The 22,188-nt window shown below is 30.8% G+C and overlaps 4 protein-coding genes across 5 annotated transcripts; 2 read left to right on the top strand and 2 right to left on the bottom strand.

Moving 5' to 3' along the window:
* The first annotated feature begins 267 nt into the window (after nucleotides 1–267).
* On the top strand, nucleotides 268–5,662 carry LOC139990349 (short neuropeptide F). Of its 2 annotated transcripts, none has more exons than XM_072009519.1 (4): nucleotides 268–457; nucleotides 2,891–2,991; nucleotides 3,777–3,958; nucleotides 4,510–5,662. In XM_072009519.1, exons 2-4 carry the CDS (start codon nucleotides 2,904–2,906, stop codon nucleotides 4,564–4,566), a joined length of 327 nt encoding a protein of 108 aa, XP_071865620.1. In that variant the 5' UTR covers nucleotides 268–457; nucleotides 2,891–2,903; the 3' UTR covers nucleotides 4,567–5,662. The 2 variants fall into 2 exon arrangements, with proteins under 2 accessions (XP_071865620.1, XP_073967991.1); XM_074111890.1 differs by having other exon boundaries at nucleotides 277–457; nucleotides 3,777–3,954.
* LOC139990347 (uncharacterized) lies at nucleotides 5,508–13,255 on the bottom strand. Its single transcript, XM_072009517.1, has 13 exons — nucleotides 12,895–13,255; nucleotides 11,518–11,785; nucleotides 11,194–11,338; nucleotides 10,360–10,559; nucleotides 9,728–9,834; nucleotides 9,422–9,643; nucleotides 8,683–8,886; nucleotides 8,156–8,458; nucleotides 7,970–8,068; nucleotides 7,272–7,657; nucleotides 6,910–7,024; nucleotides 6,675–6,833; nucleotides 5,508–6,149 (listed from the first exon to the last, which is right to left on the bottom strand). The coding sequence occupies exons 1-13, from the start codon at nucleotides 12,967–12,969 to the stop codon at nucleotides 5,952–5,954; spliced, it is 2,481 nt and encodes an 826-aa protein (XP_071865618.1). The 5' UTR covers nucleotides 12,970–13,255; the 3' UTR covers nucleotides 5,508–5,951.
* A 72-nt stretch (nucleotides 13,256–13,327) lies between these two features.
* Fh (frataxin) lies at nucleotides 13,328–14,651 on the bottom strand. The gene is made up of 3 exons (XM_072009518.1): nucleotides 14,327–14,651; nucleotides 13,835–13,955; nucleotides 13,328–13,728 (listed from the first exon to the last, which is right to left on the bottom strand). Exons 1-3 carry the CDS (start codon nucleotides 14,566–14,568, stop codon nucleotides 13,459–13,461), a joined length of 633 nt encoding a protein of 210 aa, XP_071865619.1. The 5' UTR covers nucleotides 14,569–14,651; the 3' UTR covers nucleotides 13,328–13,458.
* A 1,335-nt stretch (nucleotides 14,652–15,986) lies between these two features.
* Nucleotides 15,987–22,148, top strand: LOC139990344 (beta-1,3-glucan-binding protein 1). Its single transcript, XM_072009514.1, has 8 exons — nucleotides 15,987–16,590; nucleotides 18,520–18,741; nucleotides 19,326–19,417; nucleotides 19,485–19,627; nucleotides 19,825–19,988; nucleotides 20,403–20,767; nucleotides 21,362–21,463; nucleotides 21,993–22,148. The coding sequence occupies exons 1-8, from the start codon at nucleotides 16,443–16,445 to the stop codon at nucleotides 22,089–22,091; spliced, it is 1,335 nt and encodes a 444-aa protein (XP_071865615.1). The 5' UTR covers nucleotides 15,987–16,442; the 3' UTR covers nucleotides 22,092–22,148.
* Nucleotides 22,149–22,188: the final 40 nt, after the last annotated feature.

The raw sequence follows: 22,188 nt of genomic DNA, 5'->3' as shown, positions 1-22,188 counted from the left end.
CGTTTCCAGGTAAACCTGTTGACCGAAGCTTTGAAATTAACATTCGGATCGACTAAAAATTTTTCGTCGCCCTTCATATAAAGCAACTAAGTAGCGGCTTTAGTCGTGGCGTTAGATCGTAGAAAGTTGTCGAAAAGTGCACGAGATCGTTGGCGAAGGAATTGCAAGTGATTCGCATCGGAGGATGCGAAAGCGCGAAGAAGGAGGGACGCTTGCGCTAAGGGAGACCGCGTGCTTTCATTTCGAGCGGCCACCTGTGCTTGCGCTCACGCTCTCCTACCCCATTCAAACCATCCCAACCCCTGCCCTATACTATATATACGAAGACACTCTCCATACCGTTTCACTTCTCAACGTTACCACCGCGTCGGGCTCTCTACATTTCCAAGATCGTATCTGCTTCAACAAACGGACTCGCAACGATTCCTCGCTTATTCTTTCGCCCCTATTTTACTTGGTGAGTCAACGTGTCTATCTCATTTATCTCGTTATTTATTAAATTTCCGAAATTTGTTCATTAAGTGGCAATTACATGTTAATATAATCATTGTTACGGTGCAATTAGTTTCAACGAAACATCGTTATGTGGTTTTTCATTTTTTAACTTGTGACTCGAAAGAATGTCTGAAAAAGTTATTCACATTTACGTATCTTTTACGCGTTATATACATAGTACATAACGGTTTTAAGGTCATGTTATAGGAATGGAAATTTAAAAAATATATAAATGTACTTAAATAAATTTTCAATAGATCAACAGTTTTTATGACAGTGATAATAATAATAATAAAAGTACAAAACTGTACTGGAATAGCGACATAACACCTACTGCCTAACCACTTACTGCCTTTTTTTCTTTTTCATAAATTGCATTCTTTGATGAAACGTGTAATACATTAGGACACACTTATAGCAATACCGATAACTCAAATCAGTCACATTATAGACTTTCTTAGATCTAACGGCCGAGTAGTATGCCGAACTCTCGTAATTGTGGTTCGTATGGTGTGTGTATTTTATCTCGTACGATATTATATTACTTAAAATTTCCTGATCGTATATAGTATCTTGACTCGGACTACGAGGATGGTTGTCGTTACCTCTCTTACCGCTAGCCCCCGTAACGCGGTAGATGCGGAAAATACTAAAGCTAATTCGATGAATACGTACGAATCTGAATACTTGGCACGTGTATCAAGGAGCAATACGTCACAGGCACATGCTCGATAGCAAGGAAATCGTCCTGGTCGATGACACATCCAACGACTGACAATAGTAGAAGATTACGTCTTTACCAAAATTATTATACAAGTTTTATCAGAATTTCGTTTAATCTGACACGTATTTATACGGAAATGATGGAACGTTGCCCCGTTGGGCTGCAAACTTTCTGATTTCTCTTTATGAAAATGAAAACCGGGATAGTCGTTTGTACCACGGTGTACTATTCGCAGTGTACTTGTACGATAATGTGTTTGAATTTTCTGTCGTATCGCATGAATCGTTATCCAAAATCCAAAACCTTCGTCGAAAATGCTGATAATCATAATCAAGGATAAGAGAATGGAGTAATATTATTAAGGAGATGTTATTGTTTACGAGTTCGATTCAAAATCGCGCCCTAAATGTTTCCAACTGTTTCTAATTTTATCAAATTTCTTTAAAACTACGTCATATTACCCGTCTAAAAATATTACTAGTTGATCGATAACCTAAGTACATATCTGCCCTTACAAATAATTCATTGACGAAACATCTATGAAATTTTAGGTAAGTTACTCGTATGTTCTCCCTGTGCTCGTGCAATCCAACGTGTCTTGTTTATCGACGTGTATGAATTCTATGATCGAAGACACGTACTACTAGCGGTTATAGGCGCACTTGGTGTTTGGTCAAATTTTTCACGGTACATACTATGATTATTTTTGTCGATGTACGTATTTCTGCACACAGATATACGTATATAGCTGTATATTAGAAAGAGTAAAAGTATAGTTATATATAAGAGTAAAGTTATAGTTTTGTAATGAAAAATAAATATAGAAAATTAATCATTTGTAATAATATTATAACTTGGAATCGTTATGATTAAATAATACGCTCGTATAATAAAGATACTGGTATGCCCATCTTGTGTACATATTTTCTCCAAAGAACGTAGTAAAACTTTTTAAAACTCGATAAAAGTTTTTCCAGCAGTCCAAGAGGGAGTCTCATAAAAAGTCCGAGAAAGGTTCTTTAAACGATCTAGAAAAAATTCTTATTTGCTCTGACTGTTTTGCCCTTACGTACGCGTGGTTTCTTCCTACGATTTTAAGAAAATCCAAGACTATCAAGGAACTAGCAATAAGTTTAGTAAAGGCAGATAGGGAAAAGTTATAGAATGGTATTTAGAAGCAGATACATAGGTATCTATTCAGGGACAAATTCAGATAAGATTGGAATATACGATAGCACGTAAAATATATGCAACGAACGGTGCTAATATAATGCGTTGCAACATCATTTTTTTACGATCGGAACAATCGTAACATATCGATTAATTAAAGTTAAACGGTATAATGGTAAAATTTAACCGGCTAACGTGGATGTCCACCGCGAAAGTGGTCAAACGTTTTGAATATTTTGAAATCACCTACATTTTTCTTCGAATATAAGTAGAGTAAAAATAAAGAAAAGAAAGAAAATTTATCGACCGACGAATGAAAATAACGGTGAATAAAAAATAGTACGATGTAATAAAAAAATTAGAAAAGTATTTCATTGTCTCCTATCTTATATGTATTTAACAAAATCTTCTTACCGAGTTTAATTCATAAACCTAGTCAAGATTAACTAATATAACTTTCGATGAAAATCAATTAAAGGCTTAATATTATTTTACTTTCAGGAAATTTGATAAGATGTCGATCAAATTCTACGCAAAATCACTCTTGCTATTTATTATTGTTGGCCTTGTTGTTGGTGCTGAAAATTACATAGATTACGGAGGTAGGTGTAAAAAGGTTGAGAATATTCGTTCGACGCAGAACGAACGAATATATTATTTATGTTCGTTCGATGAACGTTCGAATATAAATAATATTGTCCTTTTATTTTATATTTTTTATATTTATTTACGTATTATTTGTTAGTATTATTTATATGGTATCTAGGTACTTATTTGAATTTTGAATCTGTAAAACTGTATACGTAGATCGTTACAAGCTGTTACAGCTGTTTTTGCAGTCTGTAAGTTGAGACGACCACATTACCACATCGAGGAAAGCATTGCTTTTGCTATCGCTATGTAATACAGCAGTAACGTACTTCAAACGATGAACGAGCAAGCCTTTCAAAGGTCGAAGTTTTGTTTCGATGAAACGATTTCTATATCGTTCCTATAAACATGATAATTACCGCTTTAAAGCTCACAGCTCATGTATGAACGTTGAAAGTGGAAAATTGCAGACGTTTGATGTCGGATTCACCTGTAACAAGCTTCTAAATAATCGCTCCCGATACGATAACTTCTTCGCAATTTTAAACTTTGCAATTTTCATTTTGCATTTTATTACACAAACAAATCGCTTAATGTAAACATTGAAAATTTAATAAATTGAGATATAATATTATTTATCAAAATTAAATGCTCGAATAGTTTTGACAATGTTAGTAACTATCGTTTGACTGACAATGACTGACTAACATTTGGTCGAACTGTCTAATTTCACTGATCTTAATAGCCAACAACGTACCATCGCTTGGTCACTTTCATCGATATATCGTATTTATAGATGAAGTAGCAGAAAAAACGCCAGTCGAAAATATTCACGAGCTTTATAGAATTCTGATGCAACGTAGCGCTTTAGAGAATGCCGGACTTGGCGAGACTCCACTAGAACATTTGATGATCCGTAAATCTCAACGATCGCCTTCGTTACGTTTACGTTTTGGACGTTCGGATTCTCGTTCGTCCGTAAGTATATGAGTTTTTAACGTTTTTATCTTTAGATAGCGAACATTCTCGGATAAACACTCGCATAGAATAGAAATTTAGAAATACTGACGTAATAAGAGTAATAACTAGATTTTCGTCCTTTGGACAATACGCTCGCTTTTCCTTCATTCGTGCAACAGCGAGACTCACCCATTTTTCTTATCTAATTTACGTACCTACCTATAAGTTTTCTTCGCTTTTTAACCATGACGAGAGCAAAACATAATTCACTAAAATATACATAGATATGTATGTTTGTGTCACAAGTTTCACTCGAGTCGTGAAATTTTATTCGAGGAATGATTCGTGCTTAATATGAAATAATAGAGAAACTATAACATCTGATTATCTTACAAATCCAGAAATTACAGATCTATCGCGAACGAAACGACGTATATGAAAAACATATTTGTATATTTATTCGTATCGATGTAATCGTAAAAATGTAGAAGTCAATAATTGTGCGATATACTTTGGAACAAATAGTAATAGAATTTGTATAAATAACATTTGAAAATTGTATTTTTCAGGGCGGAATTCTACCAAAACCTTTAAGCGTTATTTCATCGAGATTCGACAACAAGTGAACAGGGATATGAATAACACTCTTCAGTTTCTCTTATCATATATATAAAAACCGTACAGAGTGTACAACGTACATCTAATTTTATTGTAACATTAGGCGATCTGCTAGAAAATAGAAATTATTTTTATTCTTCTTCTTTTATTCTTTTTAAACACGATGAGAACTAAAAAAATTATCCATAATTAAAATATTTTCCATACCAAATATTATATTTTTGATGTAAAGTTAATTTTTGCTTTGATTGTAAGCAGTATAAAAATATAATAGACGGTGTAGTGTTTGAAAGGAAAATCGACATTTGAAATTACCAATAAAAGGTACACAAGAGAAATTTACTACGTCTTTTACATTACGCGATTAATCTCTATCTCCTTGTTTATAAAGTTAGCAATTTTTATTTATTTTACGTACATATATCCACTGACACCTTTTACGAAGTAAATGTCTCAACATTATTTACGTTATATGTATACGCTATACATATATATATGGATTTATCTGACAAAAGTCAGTAAATTTAGAATTGAAAAAAGATATTGCTTATCGGAACAACGCGTTCGTCCCTTGGAAGAGAACAATTTTTTTCAACGTTTTGCTGAAGTCAAAAAATAATGATAAGAATGGAAAACAATCGCAACAGTTGTGTACATAAAAATGAATATACCTAATACTTAATTTATTTTCAACTTTTTATTATTGTTAATTTCATTTCTCCGAGTATGAGTCGTTGAAAGGAAAAGATCAAAATGTCGGAGATCGAATTATTTAGTTGACTTGATTTCCAGCGTTTGCTGGTATCGATCTGCCAATTCGGACCAGGAATTTATGCAATGACGCATCATATAATAAACATTCGGTTAACGAATGTTTGAGATGGAAGTACACCTATTTAATAGTAAGGCGTATCGAATATGGAAATAATAACGAGGCTTACTCGAGATGCAAGTATATTTAATAACAAGGCTTAATACGATAATATCGAGAATTTCAGCAGATTGAAACGAAGAAACGTGAGTTTGGATTTTTTGTAAACTTTGGAGTGAAAATTTATTAACTACGTATAATTACTTGACACTTATAATTAGACGCAAGGTATACATTGCTTCCGAAACGTTATAATTAAACGATTCTATCGTCCTATATGTGTTTTTTCTTTCGCAAATTTTAAGTACATTCATTGCACTTTTACGTTATTTCACTCGCATAGAAATTTCAAGCATTACATCTAATACGTATAATTTCTCAACATTTCTGGCTCATACCCTAAGTTTGCAATATAGAAAATTGTATAGAGAACAAAATTTGAGTCTTAGAATTAGTTAAAAAAGCTTAGCTTATCTTAAGCTATAATTTAAGCGTTTAATATGTTTTCATGATATTTAATCGTTACTTAAAGTGTGCCGTTTTTATGGAAGAACAAAGTTTCTTAAGCGAACACGCGGCTTCTCTGTCTTCGTGAATCAATTCGCCGACATTTTTAAATTCTGGTCGTGATAAAAGTTGGCTTCGTGCGTGATCTATAGTAATAGAAAGTGGCATTGTTAACATTTTTCTCCAATTCGTTTTCTCATATTGGGTAAGAAACTGTAAGAAGATGACTTTGTTATTCTTTGTAAATATGATAATACGTATTTTACTTTACATAAATATCGATATCAATAGAGTTTGAATACTTTTACGAGGAAAAATTTATCATGTAGTTGATCGTTCGACTATACTAGCCAACATATGCATAATTTCGACATATCTACTAATTTGTTTCTTTAGAAATGTGAAATAGATTTGCTTACTGTTTTATTTCTATTAAATGCGAACTATATCACGTTTTTATTTACGAAAACCGAAAACGTCTTTGCTAAAATTGTTTCGTGAATAAAGCTTCCAATTGTAAGACAATTCGATCAATGGATAAAGAATATATGTGTACATACTATTGTATATTTTACATTAACCACTCTATCTATTCTATGTATGTTTGCATTATTTAGTTAAATTTTTAACCTTATTTTATTCGAGCTTTGTAACGTAGCTATTTTAATGAAGATCTATGTGCTCCATCGATTTTTCTATTTATTTATCCTATCACGATTATTCCAATTATATACTGACCTGATCAAATGTCGTGTCTTCGATATGGAACATTATATGCGTTAGTGGTTTAAAAAGAGGTGACACATGCGGTATATCGTCCACAAGTTTCGTAATATCATTTTGTCGTAATTTATTTAATATTAAATCAGACGCGCGAATTAGAAATTCGTGCGTTACCTGTAACGCAAAACATTTTGTACGAAATTAAATTTTGCATACAATAATTTAGATCACAATATGCCTTATTACGTACTTTTAAAGCCTGCCGTCCAGAACTAGTGAACAACAGCTCGTCGGTATGCACCTCGATAACGGAAAACAAGTTGTACGTTTCGTTAATGCGTGAATCTATATTTGATGTTTGTACACTGAAAGATTAACTTTATTGTCTTTAAACATTTAAACCAGATGGAAGGGAAAAATTGTTGACCTTGAAATCCAAGATAAAGGCTAATTATTTTTCACCGATATAAAGATCGAATTATCTTTCACGCGAAAAGCGAACCTCTAATTGTTTTGAATAGTGCGTTGTGATTGCTAATTTTATTTTACAAATATTTTTCATTTTATTTAAAATTTCATAAATATTTTTTTAAGATTATAAAATAATCTTACTTCTTTTTTACAAGCTGGAAGAAATCATCGATTTGAGAAGTATGCTTATCGTCTTCGTCGATACTACAAATAGCTTCGGCCAAGGTGGTTACTGTTGCCGATACGTCGTTGGGATCGAACAAATTTAATTCCAAGTAATCTATTCCTTCAGAGGTGGAATCGCCTTGTATTTTTGTTTCGCACGTTTTCGAAAACTCGATAAGGGCGGTATAGAGAGATGCACAGAGAACGTGGAGAAGAACGTTCCCACCAATTGGATGACAATGGGCAGGAATATTATCTTGTAATGCAAGTGCAGTTTTTAAAATTGCGGGTGGTAACGTTACGTACAATTCGGCGAAACAGCCAATTACCAACGACATTGCCTGATACATAGAAGCGCCTGTCTGCAAATTATTAAGACATTTTTCAAAAACTAAAGTGCGTTAGACTTTCTATGATTACGATCTTACGTATTGGTTTCAAGGATGACGAGCAATTTTTGTATCGCTTTCGTTTGTAATATCTTTTTCAGATTTCTCAGTAATAATTATAGGACAAATTCATGTCAAATATCTGCTTGTTACGTTTGCATGCGAAGGTGATACATTTATATAAATACCATATCGAAGACTAGCGATAATATTAACATGTATGTACACGTAGAGATGTAGTTTTGTTACCGTTAAAACGAAACTAGACGCACGTTTATAACTTACTCTTACAGCTTCCAAAAGAATTTCGATAATTGGATGCATCATGTTCTTTAAAGGACTTAAAATCGCATTCAGCCAGGGCGGTCTTGATTGATTCCACACCTAAATAAATATGTTTATGTTGCTTTTACGTATATTATTTTTTATTCTTACATATTTTATTTTTATTCTCGATATTTTAACGAATACCTGTTGGCGGTCCAGATAACTCGACCAATCAGGAATCTGCTTTAAAGCTGTCACGATAACACAACCAGGGTCTTGCGCTATGTACGTTAAAATATACATTAAACTATAAAGGCCTAACGCTGACGTTACTTTCATCGATGCATCGCACATTATACCACTGCATAAAAAACCACCGCAATTCATTCCATTGGATTGTAATTCTTCGAAAATATCAAAATCATTTTTAGACGTAAAATTACCACATTTGTAGATTAAAGTGTTTAATAATATTTTAGCCACCGCATAGTCGTTCATAAAGAGTACCTATGAAAATTTTAAATTAGCATCTTTTTTTTAATCGTGCAAATGTATGCATTTGTCGGGGACAAAAATAAGCGGACAGGCAGCGGAAATGGATTGTACTGTTTTACCATTTGACAAACATCAACAGAAGAAAATTATTGAAAAGAAACTGCTTTTATATTTATAGCTTATATCTCTGATTAAAGATTATTTCATTCTTATGCTATAGATAGCGTTACAATTACCTTCATTAACTGAGGCCAATTTGGTTGGGGTTGATGTCTAAGAACGTTTAATTCTAAAATCGCAACTCGATTTTTAGGCAAATTTGAAATGTAAATGTCAGAATCGACGGAGCCTAATAAATTCGGTGCGCATACTAATAACCAGGCAGCAGGTTCGCGACGCGGTTGCAAAATTGTTAAATTTTCAAGTCCGAAACGGAATACCTATAATAAAAATTCAACGAATCTAAAGCAAAACTGTATGAAGTATACCTACGTATTTATGTATGCCTATTATAACTTAAAATAAAAGTCGAAATTAAGGTATTCTTATTCTATCCCATACAGAAGAAATGATTTTTAAATTCTACATTTCTGTTTAATTGCATTGATACTAGTAATGATAAAAAGACTAGTAATTATAAAAGATTTTATTACATTGTTCCCTAATCATCTTCCATCTTTGTTAGATATGATTACGAGAGATGACCTTGAAATTTCAAAAAAAAAAAAAAAAAAAGAAAAAAAAAGAAAAGAATTATTACTGCCATAACATGGCTCATTCTGCGACGTTACTCTACTGATCAGTAAAACACATTTTAATAAAAAAATTTTTATCCTCGAAGATCATGTTCGAGATCGATTCTGTATCAATTTTTCTTTTACAAATGTCCACCGATCCAGAGATATTCCTCTCAAAGAATCACCCTGTACATATATTTAGTCATATTTCAGTTATTCGAAACTATTAATATTTTACCTGATATAATTCTCGAAGAGGAGTTCCCCTTAATAACAAGCAGATCAACAATTCATTGCATTTCGCGTGTATATCCCTAATGGCAGTTGGTAATTTATTTAATTTCATTCCAATCATTTCGTTGGCACTTGTACAGGCACCCAAAGCAAGATATCCGGTACAACACAGAACGTTAAAGGCATCCGTCCAGAATTGTTCGGATCGTGCCAAACTCGGTCGACCCTATTTTTAATTCGTATCTTTTTGTATCGATATTACCTATACGCATAGTAGGTGAAAGCGACATACGATCGAAGATATTCTTACATAAATAAATCTTGTAACAATAATGGACAAAGATTCGTTCAACATTCCAGAAAAAACACGTTGTGCCATTTTTGGAGATACGGTACTCCATAGATCTCTCTTTGTTCCTAAAAATATGAAATAAAAAATATGAAAAATATAGTTATAATTAAGAAGAAAATATAACAGTATCGATCGACGATAGGTGTTTAAATAACATAATTTCAAACGCAGCCTTTGGATAAGACAAATATGGACCCTCGAAATCTTTCGGAAGGAAAATTATAAAATGCTATGTTACGTGAATGGTTACAACTTTCAGATTTCAAGGAATGTTAAAAACACGTTACATACCTTCTGCTGAGAAATTTTATACCATTTTATACCATTTGTTACATCATATTTCCCAATCGTTGCTGCAAGAAACTACTATCTATTCGCGTTACTGTAATATTAATTATCAAGATAACGTCTTGTATGAACGTCTTGTAACAGAAGCTACATATTAAACGTTTCTTTACCAAAATGAAATTAATTATTGCTGTATAAAAGAATGTCTGTAAACTACGTCTTATCGTGACAGATATCAAGAGAGTTTTTTCGACATTTAGATTCATAGATGATATATTACTTTCTAACTTTGTTATAATTACCTTGCATATATAGCCACCACATTTGTATTACAAAAGAGCATCGTTCTCGTTCAAAAAATGACGTGGTATCGTGCCAACTGAGGGAATCAGCTTCGTTGAGTATATATAACGAAATTAAGCGGCAATGTAAATCCAATAATCGCTCTGCTACAGCTTCAGCCATTTCATGATAGCATTTATACGATGCGTTTAATTTTTCGCTATCCCAAAGAAAAATTATGGAAATTATTCGGAAATTAAAGCACTCTAAGCTATTAATTGGAAATTGCGAACATCACAATAAACACTAGCACGATATTATTATTGTCGGAATAAGATTTTTCTTTTGTCTGAATATTCTGAGTATTCGATATTATATCGTGAAATCACAAACTTTGCAGATATTTGCAATTGCATATGGAAAAAAGTTCCTAAAAATAATGCTTCGTACGAAAATTTTCAGAATAAATGTTTCAGAACCATTCAAACTTACATGTACAATCCTTGTATAGAATTCAGGTTTTGTCATTTTCTTATCATTAGACGTGTCTATCAAGATTATCGATCTAAATGAAATGAAATATAAAACGATAAAAAAGAAGAATAAACGACAACCGTTGATTCGTATAAGTTAACAAAAATAAGTTATTCACAGTTAGATCTTTCGGTAAATAGAATTCCTTCGCTTTACAAATTTAAAATTTTTTAAATCATCTATATAATTAATTTGTCTAATTCTCCGTGTATCTCTTCATTTTAATTATATAATAAATTTAAAAGTTCAAGTAATTCAAAAGTTCGTGCAATCGTATAAAAAACACACGCATCCATACGCGCACAACAAATACCAATTACCTTGATTGCGGGGAAATTAAATTCTTAGCTTGTCGATTATAGCACCACAGACAATTTCGTATTAATGCAGCTGCTCCCAAAGTAGCTGTTAATACCGTTAAATCTGCATGATCTAATGATTCTTGAATAAGGAGATGTAAATGTTCTGAAATAACGTTATTGTTACAAAATATGTAAAATATTGTGTATTAAAATATTATATTTCTTGCGATAAGTTTAATTGCTCGTTTTATTTTAGCAAAGCAGCAGCAGATATCTATTTAAGTACGATTATGTACGACGACTTAAGCTTCCATCTTTTTCCAAGAAAATTATTTTTTTTACCTAATAGTTTATCGGCGGTATCGACAACAAGTAACGCAAATTCGGATGGTGAGATCTTTTTGATAACTCTCTCCTCGTTATCCACGATCGTGGAAGATTTATTTTCCATTAAACTCGTTAGACCAGAATGACGTTTAAAAGCAGCTTGAAAATCTGCCTCCCACCACGTAACAATTTTAACTGCGACAAATGACGCGTGTCTCGGAAAATCAAGTTTTCCACCGCTAATACGCGAGCAAAGGGGCTCCTTTAGTACAGTTTGCATTTCCTGTATCATTATGATATATTATACGTTATTATACCATAAAAAACTTACGGTATTATTAGTTTGTAAGAAAATAAAATTGAGATAATTTATATTTACGTGTATATTTCTATATAGTTGTCGTTTAACACTTTATTAATCAAATTGTAAAAAGAAAAACTCGTATTTGCGTTTAAAATCTACAGTTCGATGTTACGTAAGTACATACAATAATTATAGAAATTCTGTATAAATAACTCGATAGTAAAGGAGAAAATTTCTCTATCCCAAAAGATCTATCATAGATATACAGTACACCTTAACTAATATATGTATATGAATGATTAACGTGGAATATGAATTAAGTGACAACAGCTTGATCGCACTAAAGCAATTAATTTTTAATCGTGTACTTTTTCTTTATCTTAAAAACAACGTTAAAGTTAATATTATCAGAATTGAGAAAAGATATTAGCATCGATTTCTAAATTTCTGATTTCATATGTAAAACTTTATTCGCAATAATAGAAATTTTTTATCGTTTGTAAATTAGCTAAATAACTTAGCACCTTATAGAAAATTGTCATATTAAATAAACTTACAGGAGTCACAGCCGAAATCGTACGCAACGCGTACTTGTACATACAAAAGTACATTTCATCTACTAAAAAAACTTAACGGGTGATAGAAACAAAGATTAAGACTAATATACATACATACATACATATATATATATTGTAAATGTTGCTAACAATATAGATATACAATATAGATATCTTTTTTACTTTTGTTTTTTCGAATTTCCCTTGGGGAAAATACATATATATATCATACACATGTCATACGATCTTAATTGTAAGATGGTTTCCAAGCTAATATACATGTATATGTATAGCAATCTTATCTTTTTCCATACTTAGAAAAATTCCAAATATCAAATATCAATACCGAATATTAATACATCTTAATAATAATCCGTATAACCATTATACAAATTTACTTATTATTCACTATATGTTTATTATTTTGTAGTAAAGAAAAAGTATATTCTTATTAAGTTTTCAAAACAAGTTCTTTAACTTGGTGGAAAATTATTCGAGAAATTCGGAACTATTAATTAAAAGTAATAATACCTGATAATATTGCATGTCCCGTTGCAATAAGATTCTAACGCGGTCTACTAAATTGCCATCTTCCATAATCTCCATTTTCGTCGATTCTTTGGTAGATAATAACGTTCTTAGAAATATATAAATATATAAAAATATTTATTAACGACAAATTTTAGATAATAATATTGATTAATACTCAACTTGAATATTACTTATTTACATAAAGCATACTCGATAAATAATTTATACAGAGAAACGTATAGCGACCGTGTATATATTGTTATATTAAATTTTAAAATGAACTATTTTTTATTATATTTCTTCTTTTGCACATAAATATGCATATAAAGACCAAACTTATAATTATTTTATGATGTCATAAAAAACTTTACTAAATGTGCCGTTCTATCATGCAAATATTTGTGTCAATATTTTACAAAGATACTCACTCGCATAAATATATTAAAATGTTTTATCTATTTTATGCTATTATTTATATACATAGATTGTAAAATTGTACATTTCCAACTTAAGATATTTGGCCATTTCAATCGATATTACAACTTTGAACATCGATAAATGGAATTAAAGATCTGTCATTGTTGCTTCTCTTTCTTTTCCACTAAAGGAACATTTATCGAAGTTTGTTTGATCCCTTACGATTGCTGCTATTTCACTGTTAAGTAGTTCGTGTAATGTTTTCCCATCATGTTTATAAATCCATCTACCATTTATAAAATCGTATCGCTTTGGACCAGACTTAGGAGAAGATAGCCAAATTTGTTTATTCGGAGTCTGACGATTTATGACGTAGGTGCCATGAGAATTGCCAAACTTGACTGTTAATACTCCATCCTACAACATTAAGTATGATATTATTATCTAAAACTCACAATTATGTAATATCTTTGTAATTGTAGCACAGTCATAAAAATATGATATATATGCTGATACAACATACCCCATATGACACATCTGCATCCGATAAATGTGCTGTTTGCTCTATTAATTCATCAAAATATTCAGTTAAAGAATCAAGTGTTTCGTCAGAAATTTTCTCAAATTCCACAGGCGTTAATTCTCTACGTAAAAGAAAAGATTTCTTTTGTATTATTCATAATTTACTGTCGTTTGCTAGTATATTCTTGTTAAAAGACGAGGCTCGAAGAGGATTAGAACCGAGTTAAATTATAAACAAATGATCATATGCTGCATATACTATTTCTATGCGTATGTGTGTATATACCTACGAGTCAAATCCACGATACATTGTACTAAGTGTAATATATAATATTTGTACATATAGATTTTATGTAATTAATATTTGCGTGTAATATTTAGATTTTCCAGTTCAAAACATCAATTAAAAGATCTAAAGAAAGCACAGCTACTTTAAGCTTAGAAAATGTACAGAGAATAAGTTGTCATTGTTATTATCATAACATGTACTCACTGTGTAATTGGAAATACACCACTACTATTTGAGCTGAGATAAGCTATTAATCTATAATCGAATGTCTTTACATTATTACTTCTATTTGAATACTTTTTAGAATGTAATACAAGATAACCTATATTCTTTGGATATTTTATATCGATCTCTTGTATTAAACAAGTATTTATAACTTTTGGTATCGAATCATGCGATAGGATTCTAAAAATGCTACTTCTTGTTATACTTCTAGTTAGTAACATGATATAAATTTTTTCTATATTGTATATTGATCAAACAAGATACCAAAGGGACATTGCTCTGCGCAAAACATAGTTTTGTTGTGGACTGTATAATCATACACATTAGTATATATACTGTTACGTTATAGCGTGAATATAACTTCATGAGAGTCCTCATGCTTATAGACCTGATCGTTTCCGGACTAGTGCGACATCATGCGGCGAAGTGCTGACGTCAACTAAAGGTAGTATATACAAGAACCTGTAAAATTAGGGATCTGCCCTGTTTAGATTCGCAGAACATGTAGGGACAATGCGAATTGATTATGACTAATAATAAATAAACAACAAAAATAAAAAATTAAGTATAAACAAATACACATAGCGACGATATATATATAATAATCATTGGTATTGTCTCTACATGTTTTTATAACGAACATTAAGAAAAATGGAATTATTATTGCACTGTGTATGATAATACTAAAAGAGAATTCAAGGTAGTCCCATTTACAGCACGTTCTATAGATTCGGAAATGTCGAATTCACGTAGTTTTACTTCGACGTTTGTCCACGTTGACGATAGTACAAAGAGTACTCGAAAAAGCTCGAATAGAAAACTAAATACGAACTTTTTCGTAGAATCGTATAATTAAATAAAAATCTTGTAACATAGAACTCAATAGGTTCTTGCCTATGCTAAATTGCAACCAAACAGGGTAGGTCCCTAATTTTAGGGGGTTCCTGTATATGCTAACTTTACTTGACTTCAGCCCTTGACCGCATGGAGCAGCACCTGTATTGTGAAATAATTAGGACTACGGGTGCGAGCACATTCGTTTCCTCTCTGATATAAGCCTATTTTTTTAAATTTAATATAGTTTTAGTATGGCTTAGTCAAACGAGATCGACATGTACAGTTAGAGCGTAATTTGAATTGTCAAATGCGTATGTTTAGAAAACAAAATATATCTGAAAACTATCTTAGGATTTAATACATAGTACGGCAATAGGAAAGTTAGAATTCGGAAGCAGAAATGCTTCATCTACGACCGTAGCCAATTGACAGCCTTGATTGAAGTAAGGCTCTCTCAAACTGGATGTTTGTTTCCAACCTAAGATTATATGCTTCGAACGTTCTGCATCTAAGATATTCAATCGAATTAGCCAGATGAATTTTCGCTGAAGAGTTACGTTGGACATACTCATACTGAATATTTAATCGAAATTGGTTGATGCAAAAATAAGCAACAGATCTTTATTAACATGAAATAAAGAATAAAAATAGGTTCATAATAGTAGTGATTTTTTATGACTTTTATAATAATAATTATTTGTCATGTTGAACAAAAATACGAAGTCGATATCTCGTATCCGAGGGGAAAGACAGAAATCTTCGAGCTGCGAAGGTTTCTTCTTATCGAATTTTTTGATTAAGAGAACTCAACAGACGAAAATGTCTTAAAGAAATTTTATACTGGATGGAATATTTTTCAAATTGTAGAGGTTCAAGAAAAGACAAATTCAACTTTTAGAAGTCAATAATTTTTTTTTAAATGGATGACACTTTACGTTATATAGGTTGCGTATGAGGACACGCGCGTAGTGCGATAGCCGAAAATATAGTAGGTGTAGATTGAGATACGATTTTTCATTGTAATGTCGATACGTGCAGTAGAACTCTGTTTATTTCGGCGAAATTTTATTTGATGCCTAATTATCTGAATCTAGTAGTGATTTGAAAAACTGTAGAAGCAATCATAAATCGGAACTATGTGTATAAGGAAATATTTATCGTCAGTACCAAGATCAGTGTATCATCGGCAGCATTCCATGCAACTTCATCGATGTAGATAATTTCTGTTACATCGACTAAACTGTCATTTTTAAGAAACATGTTTCATTACGACATTTGTTCCATTTCAATTTTCATATTATTATCATCGAACTTGACAAGTTATCTTACATTAGTGAATTCTTATGTTGTGCCCACGCCAACGTTTGAAGTGTTAAATCCAAAAGGAATTCTTATATCGATATCGGGTAAGTGACTATATAGACATATAATCTATACATATCTACTTGTATGAATTAACCGTACGGAAATGCAATTATTTTATTTAGCACTACGTCTCTGTTAGTGGTCATTTTGATGGCATACAATTGAACAAATATTGCTGTCAAATATTACTTTGTTAAGTTATATTTTGTTAAGAGATTACCGATTATTTTTAGTAGTTTCGCGATCAATTTTATTATATTCGATACGATCATAAAAATTAACCAGTTATTCCATAGATAATTTTTGAAACTACAAATAGTAATTAATATTAAATTACAAAGAAATAATGGTTTAGTACTGGTTGTAAAAGAAATTTACTTATTAATTTTTTTACTCATTTTACTGTACTTCATTATTTATCACACATTATACAGACTCAAATTCATACGTAATTTGTTATATTTATACACAAATGTATAAGTGAATGTATAAATATTCATACGCAAAAGTATAGAAAATATTAAATTTTAATAAAAATAAGGATAGTTAAGAATAGTAACGAACATCTTGTGGTAATCGTCTTATTAATGGAAAATGACATTCATACATTCATACATATATATATATGTGTGTATGACTGATAACTTTAAGTTCATCATACATATAATATATATATATATACATCACCAGTGGTCATTTTTTACTTCGTATTATTCATTTGGAATTCCTCGGGAATAACCGGATTTACCTATTTACTTGCCATTAATGTTTTCCTTCTGAATGGGACGATGACTAAGTAATATAAATGCGGATGATACAAGAAAGTAATACATGGGATTAATTCTGAAACATCAGAGAATTATGAAATCGTAATGTGCAATAAAACATGATTGCAATCAAATAAAATTTTACCAGCATTTTATATATACTACATATATTGTATTAATCATACTTTTTAAATATTATTATCTATCTTCAAAGACAATGGTCTATCATACTTATTCTGGCAATTGAAATATTTATAAATAAATTTTATGTGATATTTATACTCAACTATAGATTTATATGCACAAGTTCGTGCTTTTTTTTTTTTAATTCCAGGATTGCTCGACGTTGATTTTACAGAATAGTATTTTGTAAAATTCCATAATTCCATCGTAAACGTTTATCTTAAAAATTTGTATCTAATTTCTAATTTTATACGCGATTTTTAGCTACCGATTAATTATAAATAACTGAGATTGTTAATTTAATTAAAACTAATAAGTAATAATTAACTATCCTTTATAAGGTTAGATTATTACAAAAAAATAAATGTGTAAAGATATTTAAGACAATGAGAATGGAATAAATCAAATTTATACTTACAAATCTATAAAGTAGAATAATATCGGTTATAACTTTGTTATCAATAGTATGTTATCAAACTGTTTCCTCAATTCAAATGCACATTTATATTTTTTTTTATACTAAGTTTATGCGATATACATAGTTCTGAGAAACTATATTTTTTAGAAACTCGTTTATGTACGTAAATGCATAAATAGATCGAAATATATAACAGATATATCTATTTAACAAATACGAAACGTTTACTTATCGTACACGATCTTTTTATAAAATAAAAAAAAAGTTTCCATTGATAGTACTTGATACTGATCGATGTTAAATAATGTTCGAGTTTCTATTTCTTTTATATATATACCTTATTTGTATTCTTATTTTTGTGGATATTTTGTGGATATGCTGTATCAAAGAGTATCTCTTTTGAAAATTTTAATTTACGAAGGTGTTATATTTCTCGTTTCCACTTACATACTATATCTGTCTTATAATATTCCCATCAAATGGAAAGAAAGGTCATTTTATCGTCCACGTACTAACTTGATATTTCCAAAATTTACTTTTACTTCGACACTACGGTTTGTGTAATGAATATAATGTATGTATCTTTTTTTGTATTATAACAGATGAGCCCGGCTTACAATTTTTTGCGTTTCAAGGAAACGTAAATAGGACTATTAAATTGAATGAAATAGGACGAATATCGGGCGAAGTGTATAAGAAGAATAATGGAAAATGGATCATTCAGAATCGAAATATGAACTTAGCAAACGGAGATGTTATACATTATTGGACTTATGTACAAGTTAATGGGATAATGTACAACAGAGGAGAACAAACCTGGACAAGTACGAATATTTAGCTTATATTATACATTTATAGGTATACATAGGTATACAGCAGGTATGTATCTACGTATGTATACATGTATATTGTACCCACATTGCTGTTTATAATGTGGACATTTTGATTAATTTGTATAAATAATACACGAATGCTACTGAAATATATGAATTAATGACAAACGGTCAAATCATCTTCTTACAGAATCAAAATATACATGTATATATGTATATCGCATAAAATATAAATTTTGTTTATTCGATATTTTATCAATAGTAGGTATATTACGTTAACCGGTTAAATATTACAAATTATTACAATTAATCGCAATATTATTATTAAAAAAACGTTGCTTCACAAATTCATTAGTGAAATATAAAAAAAGGAGAAAAATTCATTTGTTTTATTCTTCGTGGTAATTTTAAATTATAGTCGGTGTAATAGGAAAGCTATAGTATAAATTGGGAGAATTGAAATTTAAAATAAATTTGTAACAATTAAAAAATAAAATATAAATGACAAAGAAGTCTGTGAATATAAAGAATAGAAAAAGATATAAGTAAAATATGAAAAGGTATGTATTTTTTAGTTACAGCTACTAATAAGTTAGTGTTCGATGAAACATTCGACGTCTTTAATAACTCACTTTGGAGACACGAAACAAAAATACCGTTAAATCCTGTAAGTACGAATACGTACTGAAGCCCTGATCGATAGTAAGACTTCTTATATAGTTCTTCTATTATAGGATTATGAATTTTGTATTTATCACAATAGACAACATACATTTGTAGCATCCGTTAAAAACGGAATGCTTAAAATCAAACCAGCGATTTTAGAAAACCACTATGGCGTAAATGCAACTATGTATGGAACGCTACTACTTAGTGAGTGAGTGTAGTACGACCTTTTTAAATACACGGTTTTCACACAATCGTATTACCTAACTAATTTTACTTATTTATTTATGTTTTATAGATTCTAATATTTACACGATATTGATGCGTTTTATCTATATTTTGCCAATTGTTCGATACGTTGCTTCAATTTATTTTTATTATATTTATTATTTATTATATTTATTACAGGTGTAGTAGTACGATTCGAGATGAATGCCGACGTAAAGCTACGTCATTCAGTATTTTACCGCCTGTTATATCTACCAGATTAATTACGAAAAACAGTTTCTACTTCCGATACGGAAAAATTGAAATAAGAGCAAAATTTCCTGAAGGTGATTGGTTATATCCAGGTGAATATTAATTCGATTACATAGCGTATCCGTTTATAAGGCACGAGATATCCACCATTTTATACATCAGTGAATAAATGTAATTGCATCTAAGCGTGATCATGTTTGTGTTGGAGTTAGGGGCATCGAGCACTTCGAGCAATTTCATTGAATAGTTATTACAATACGAAACAAGCTGTAACTTAAATACAAGATTACGTCTAGTATATATTTATACGAACGTTTTTTCTTACTTTCCCACGTACAATGAAACTCCCTGTACATAGGTACATGTTTTGCGTTATTTACTTTTTTTTTATTTACATAACATTTTAATTCGATTAATTCAACTTTGATTAATAATTTCATTAAATTCGCTCAATTCGAGTTTGATTAATAAACAAAGTAACTAAATATTGTATTTATTTACGACAGAAATGTGGCTCAAACCAAAGTACGATTATTACGGTCCCGATTATTCCAGTGGATGCATTGTCCTCGGCCTTGCTCGTGGAAACGATAATTTAGTGAACACCGTCGATGGAAGCATCTACGATTCAAGAAGATTAGATTTTGGAATCCGTATTGGTACAAATGTAAATATTACAAACCACATGGTTTCTCAGACTCGAGAGAATGGGCCAAGATGGACGCGAGATTTTCATGTTTACACAACAATTTGGAATTCCAACGGATTTCAATTCCTTGTAGACGGTGAAGAAGTTGGTAAATTAAATCCTCCGACAGATGGTTGGATGTATGGGAGTAATTTTACCAAAATGGCTCCTTTTGATCAAGAGGTATGCATTTACAAAACTACCTGATCTATTTTCCGGTATTTCGTAATGTACCTTCGATATATTTTTTTAAATAATATATTATTATTAAACTAATTTCTTGAGAGTTTAACAATCTTTGCATGAAATTTATATGTATTTCTGTACAACGAAGTTACATAATATACAATTCATACTAATATACACATGAGCAAGAAATGAAATCTGTAACAACTTATTATTGACGAATATGTTTACTATATGTACGTACTGTCTGACAAACGAGGCGAGATAGCGCTCTTTCTCTCTCTCTCTCTCTCTCATAATATATATGTATCTTGACATTTATCGATTCAAAAGCCGAAAGATTTCGTGAATGTTTTCGGTATAGGAGAGTCCAGAGTTCAGACCTGTTTATATGATCGCCGCTACAAATACATATGTACTCGGAATCAATAGTTTGCTTATTTCTTCAGTATTACATATATATATTTTAGTAATTAGTCTTTTTCTATAAAATTATAAATAATCATTATGATTATTAAAAATTTAATTACATATTAAATGTACAGATCGATCAGACTTTTAACTTTGACAATTTTCATTGTACTCTAATAGTTTCATATCGTAATTGGTGTGGGAGTTGGTGGTATTCGCGTATTTCCTGATAAAACAACTAGCTCGGGACACAAAAAACCGTGGAAAAATATTGAAGCCAAGGTAAATATTTTACGAATATTTATACGTAGCATATAGCATATTTATACGAAGCACGTACAAACGAGCGACAAAATCGTGCCACACCTTCCCATATTTCTTTTGCCATAGACATATTTCTATAATCTTTATAATTTACCATTTAATGTTACCATAAAATCGACCTATACCGCACCCCAATTATTAAGGACTCTCGATATCAAAATAATCCTTGGTATTCACCGTTACTATCTATCTGCCGTTTGGATACCTATTAAAATAGCAAATATAATGATGGTCATCGCGTTGCCTCTCAATCGCTGTATGATTTGTTTGAATCTTTGATTTATTTTCGGCCCCTTTGTCGTCACTTGTCTTACCGCTCGCATAATCGCTCTGTATAATCACGGCCTTAGCGAGACTATCTTTAGGACGAATTATTGTACATACATACGTTTGAGATCACAATCTATAATGATCAATAACAAAATATTATTTTATTGTTGTAACATTAATCGAGCACAATTAATTAACGACGATTGATATATTCTAGGCAATGTTGAACTTTTGGCATGCAAAAGATAAATGGTTACCAAGTTGGAGTGAAAAAAATGCTTTGGAAATCGATTATATTCGAGTATGGTCACCTTAAAAAAGATTACGTTATTAATAAAATTTACATAAAAGGGTAGTAAAAAAATTAATTCGTTGCAATTTTTAAAATTTAAATATAAAATAATTCTTTATAG

Source organism: Bombus fervidus, chromosome 8, assembly GCF_041682495.2.
Source record: "Bombus fervidus isolate BK054 chromosome 8, iyBomFerv1, whole genome shotgun sequence".
Taxonomy (NCBI): Eukaryota; Metazoa; Arthropoda; class Insecta; order Hymenoptera; family Apidae; genus Bombus; species Bombus fervidus.
Note: the sequence above shows the minus strand (reverse complement) of the source record. Positions and strands in the feature narration are given on the sequence as shown.